The sequence below is a fragment of the Habropoda laboriosa genome, unplaced genomic scaffold (genome assembly GCF_001263275.1).
Source record: "Habropoda laboriosa isolate 0110345459 unplaced genomic scaffold, ASM126327v1 scaffold119, whole genome shotgun sequence".
Classification (NCBI taxonomy): Eukaryota; Metazoa; Arthropoda; class Insecta; order Hymenoptera; family Apidae; genus Habropoda; species Habropoda laboriosa.
Window position 1 is genome coordinate 300275 of NW_017100225.1, and position 6020 is coordinate 306294.

At 31.2% G+C, this 6020-nt stretch overlaps 1 protein-coding gene across 1 annotated transcript in view; it reads left to right on the forward strand.

Annotated features, from left to right (window-relative positions):
- Positions 1–3975, forward strand: part of LOC108571178 (zinc finger protein 234-like) — a 4714-nt gene extending 739 nt beyond the window's left edge. Inside the window, exons 2-8 of the mRNA XM_017933169.1 lie at positions 197–562; positions 635–1078; positions 1160–1552; positions 1660–1782; positions 1917–2153; positions 2223–2550; positions 2635–3975. Of these exons, the coding sequence (XP_017788658.1) occupies positions 228–562; positions 635–1078; positions 1160–1552; positions 1660–1782; positions 1917–2153; positions 2223–2550; positions 2635–3975 (3201 nt within the window). The 5' untranslated portion in view covers positions 197–227. The remainder of the gene's footprint in view (positions 1–196; positions 563–634; positions 1079–1159; positions 1553–1659; positions 1783–1916; positions 2154–2222; positions 2551–2634) is intronic.
- Positions 3976–6020: the final 2045 nt, after the last annotated feature.

Sequence of the window (6020 nt, forward strand, 5' to 3'; positions counted from 1 at the left end):
ATATTCAGTTAATTTTGTATAATTCTTTTTTTTTGTCCGTGTAAGTGTAAATATTATATAGACATGTTGTGTATGTAATTTACCTCAGTACATTGTTTTTGTGTACATGTATTATATAAATGGAACCTGAAGTAATATAAATAATGATAGAATAATTATTATAGCAGTGAAAATGAAAAATATTTTTACATTTTAGTGATTTCAGTGATTAAATAATTTCACATTATATGAAAATGGATGTTACTGGAGATTTAACACTACAATGGGTGGAAGAGGTGGGAAATGTGATTCACGAAGAAGTGATATATGGTTTGGAGGCACAGCTGGTTGGAGCAGAAGAAGAAGTGATAGGAGCTTGCGAAGAAGTTGCAGTTGAAGAAACAGTAGAATCTGTTCCAAATGTTGCTCCTTCAACAGAATCAGAGATATTAATGGTACCACAGACCAATGATATGGAATCTATTTACATAGTTCCACAAGATCAAGGTCATGACTATTTGAATATACAAGTTACAGAAGAAGTAATTGCAGATAGTTGGGATAGATCTGGTCCAGAAGATGGGTAAGCTTAAATAAAATATGTTCCTAATTAAATGTAGTAATTTCAATAATTAATTGATTTTATATTTTGAAGGGTTGAGATATCAGAAACAAAAGTATCTCATGAAAATTTGCTTGAATATGATGACATGGAAATACCATTACCAATAGATCTTGATTCTTATACAAATAGTAGACCTTATCCATGTGACTTTTGTAGCAGAAGGTTTAGGAAAAAAGCAAATTTAATGAATCACATGGTGTCACATCAGACAGATCGTCCTCATGGTTGTAACTTATGTGGAGCACGTTATGCAAGGAAATGTGATCTTATGAATCATTTGAAAATTCATGCATATGCACCATCTCGGGATGGTCTAGAGGATGATTTAAATGATGATGATTCATTGGCACCAGAGGAAGAAGAGTCTACTAAAGGTAGGCGTAAAAAGGTACAGTCAAGTGTACCAAGAAAGCGTAAAAACAATTCTATTATTCCAAAACGAAGTATGGAGGATAATAAAATGGAAATGGGCAAGTACGTCAATAAATCTTATGATTACGTTGACGAGGATATGCGTCTTTTGGAAGAAATGACTAGTCGAAATTCTGCACGCAGTGGTAATTATGCATCGAGTTCAAGGTGGAATGACCAAATGTCACCTGTATCAACTGAACCTCAAGCACCACGATGGCCTATAACTGATCCAACAAAACCATATGTGTGTCAGTACTGTGGTGTTGGTTTTGCCAGGGAAAAGGCACTTGCATCTCATGCACGCATACATGGTGGTGATAGTCCATTTGAATGTACATCATGTGGTGATATGTTTTGGGATGTTAACAGTTTAAGAGAACATGTTCGTATTAAACATGGTGGTACAATACAATCTGATACAGAGGAATATGATAATGATGCTACATACACAGGTGATGAGAGATTTGGAGAATTCTATTGCAATACTTGTGGTGTTCCTTTTCATCGTTTGGATTTACTTAAACGTCATCAAAAGTAAGATTACTTTCTGATAATAGATAAGATATTCTTATTTATTAAAGTTAAGATTTGCAGGAAAATTATTAACAATGTGATATTAATTTTAACGTTGGTTATACTAGAATTCATGTCAAACAAGAATCTGATATGGTGGAAGGTCCGAGTCAACATCATGTTTGCAATGTTTGTGGGGAATGGTTTGAAGAGGCTTTGGCATTATTAGCACATGCCGAACTTCATGCTAGGTATTATTTACCAAAAAGTTTTAAAAAATTTAGCGGTAAATAAGTACAATAGTAGTGGTAATATTTAAAAAATTGTAAAATTCAGATAAGAATGTGCTTAAAACATTAATAAAAATACTGTTGGATCTGTTTAGATCACCTAGTCGTCGATGTTTATTATGTGGCGAAAGATGTCGTGACGATGCTGAAGTTGCGGAACATGTTCGGCAGAATCATGCCGATGATGCTCCACCAAACACATGCACCCTTTGTGGAAAAACATGTAAAGATAAACGTAGTTTGTTAAAACATTCATGGGTTCACAATGTTGATAAAACTTTCGGATGTACAAAGTGTGGAAAGCGTTTTCACAGCAAAGCTAGATTACGGAGGTATTTACTATAATTTGTTTTATATATTTAGTAAATTAGTTTCTTACTCATTACGTAATTGTGCTTTAGGCATATGGTATCACATCGCAATAAGATGGTAGCCTGTGATGAGTGTGGAGAAGAGTTTCCTGATGGTAGAGCTCTCGTTAGCCATCGTTATTCACATAATAAAGATTTACGTGGTCGTTCTTTCCCATGCCGAGAATGTGGAAAAACATTTGGAAGTCGCAGTTCACAGCAAATCCATATTCGTATTCATACTGGAGAAAGACCATATGGCTGTAGATTTTGTTGGAAAGCATTTGCTGATGGTGGTACTTTGAGAAAACATGAACGTATTCATACAGGCGAGAAGCCGTATGGATGCGCAATTTGTCCGCGTGCTTTCAATCAAAGAGTAAAGTATTTTAATTATAATTTACTGTTTCACTTGAATACATTGCAATTTTAATGCTCATTTTTTTTTCTTCTATTATTTTAGGTTGTTCTCAGGGAACATGTACGTGCTCATCATTCAGGTCCTGATCCAAAATGTGTAGGTAGCATTACTCCATACTTATGTAAAGTATGCGGTGATGCATATGGAACGTCAGAAGAAATAGTTGCTCATATCGTACAACATTGTGACGATAATACTGCATTAAGACGTCAACCACAAACTGGACCGCGTAAATATAAAAGAAGACGTAAATTGAAATCTCATGAAACTAACACGATGTTGCGTATGAGTGAGCAATATGATATGATGGAAGGTGGTACTGATTCAGATGACAATACAAAAAGAAAACTTGGAAGAAAAAATAAGCAACATCGATCGAACGTTGAGGAAGGTTATCAAAATGTTCTTAAAAGTTTCGAGAGCTCTTTACAAAATATAAATTCGATCGTTAGTAATTCAAAGTTAAATCCAGGAAAATCCAAGCTCTCTAAGAAGAAGCTTAGAAAAGAAGAAAAAAAGAATGAAGCTCAAGCTTCGTGTCAACCTGGTAGACCAAAAATGATTCATACCCAAAAAACAAGAGTGCCTGTAGAAATTGGTAGTGATGGAGTTAAAAAGGGACAAAAGACTAAAACTATGGTAACAAGGACTCCTAAAATGATGCCACAAGAACATAAAATAGGCGTCTTTCCGGGTGGGGAAAGAAATAGACCAAGAACAAAGAATGTTAGTTATCATATTGAGGGGAAGCTTCAACCGGCACCCGCAACATTCCCGAAACCAAAGGAAGAACCTCCAAGTACTCCGACATCAATACACCAACCATTGCCATTAACTAGTATAAAAATAGAGCCTAATTTGCAAAATACACAGAATAATAATCATAGAAATAATAATGGTAATATTCTTGGCATTAATAATGAAAAGATAGAATTAACACCTAGAAAAAAATCAGGTGTCTTAAAAAAGATTAAAAAGCAAAGAGATGGAATTAAACAAGAACCAATGGATATCGATCAAGATGAGATGCAAAACAATAACAATACAGAAAATCCAGATTCAGATAGACTAATGGATCATACAGTAGATGGAAGTAATTTAGAAGTTGCATTCGAAGCAAGTGTTACAACTGAAGAAGAAATTATTCTTCCTCACGTTGACGAAATAAATAATACCGAAGATATGGGAACTGGAAATGTAAAACTTAGTGTAAAAGTTGAATCGACACCTGAACGAATGTTGGCTGTTCATGGTGTTATAACACCTGTGGATGATATTCCAGAAACCATAATACCAGATGCTGTAGAATATACGTGCGAAATGTGTTCCGCAGTATTTTCCAGCCGAGCAGAATTGTTGGTCCATGTTCCAATACACATTTGATTTAATTTGTTCAATGAAATTAAAGGAGGTATGCAAATTTGTTCAATTTTAAGAATATTTGTTTAAATGATATTTTAACATGGTCAATGAAGGTTTATCTGTTTATTTGAATTGGCATTACGTTACTATGCCAAAATGTCCTCTACTCGTTGCTCTATGAAGTGTATCAGATTTTTGTGTTTATCGTATATTTTAAAAGTTGATGCTGTCTTTAGTTTATTGCGTCATTCTAAGGTATGTAGAAACTTTCAAATGTACTCGTTTTCAATTAACATTATCATTATATCCTTTTTATACAACTCGTGTTTCTCTCAAACTAAAAAAATACTATTTGGCTCAAAATTCATATTGAATCATGATACAATGAGTAATCTTACAAATATTTTATACGTTTACAATTTATGAAGCCAGTTACTCTGGTCAAAGAATTGAAATCTTAGACCATTCTTTTGCCATCCACAATTTTATAAATAAATTTTAAACGAAAAAAGAAATAATAGCACATTGTGTACATAAAATGCTAAGGTATTCTAAATATTAATGCGAGTGTGTTTTATAATATTACTCGTTTATATAAATTAAATTTACTCTGTACATTTGCTTTTAGCTCCTAAGTAATTAGATATGTGACAACCAATACATTAAAGTACTATGGTAGACAATTTGTGTGCAATATTATCATCTGATGATCCCAAGTTGTTGTTCATAACTTTTTTACTCACGGTAATATTTAGAAATCAGCATAGAATAATTGGAAAATTACGGATTAACGATTTGATTTACATTTGAGGGAAAAAAATTGAATTTTCTAAAAGCAGTTAGAAATGCGTCAACTATCTTAACTCTAATATTGTAATAATACACATGCACACTTTGCATAGAAACATTTGTACAAATTAATTTTTGTATTCCGGAACATTTTGTGATTCAAGGAACACGAATTCATTGTTACTGTTTCAATAGTATTCATTATATAATAAAATATACTTACTATTATGGTATACTTTGTTTATACTAACATATCGAAATGGTTCTAAGGAAATAATTGAACCATTTTATTACATTTGGCATTATATATGATGGATTGTACGAAAAACGTGTAGAATTTTATAAAAAAGAAAGTATTGATACCTAAATATCATGAACTTTGAAATTATTTTACTTTAAGCATTAGTAAATTATGCACAATCAGATCTGACTTGTAACTATGATTAAAAAAAAAAAAGGTTCTTCACATTGTATCATATTTCTATATTTATGTTACATGTTGAAGGTACATATTTCATAGTAAGATGTTCATCAATTTTATTAATACACATATTACTGATGGGTGCTATCATAGTATTACATCAAATAATACCACAGGGAAAAAAGCAGAATTATATTTTGTTTTGGTTCATATAAATTCATATATTACCACAAAAGTTTAGTCTTACATATTAAGAATTTATGTTTGGGAATTGGAAAATTTAAATAGTGTACATAATTTGATATAAATATTTTAGGTGTATTGATAAGTAATTTTTGCATCTTTGTTTCACACAAATAAATAATTTTACACAGATACTAAAGTTTTCCTCCTAATTGTAATTTAAAAGATTTGATCATGTTATTTGTTTCATATAAAAATTGTATCAGTTTTTAAATTTCTCATATTGCTTTAACTATTCATTTACATATTCTAAATACGATGTTTATCAATGAAAGTGTTACAAGAAACATATTTCATAAAAAAAAGTTTGAGTAAATTAGACTTAAATTTATTTTACATAAAATGTTGCTGTTTGATAAATTAAGTTTTTAAAATGTATTAGTTCTTTTACTATGTAAAAGATTTATTATGCCACTTATTACTATTTAATGATATGTTAAATAGTAACAAAAAAAGTTATTTAAAGTTTCAAACTGTTTAAAATTTACAAGATCGTATAATTAAATATTATCATTTTTAAACTTAAACATACATGTATTTTCTTGAACAAAGTAATGCATATATGTTTATTACATTTAATGCAGCAAAGTACTGTAGTACCTTTGTAGTATCT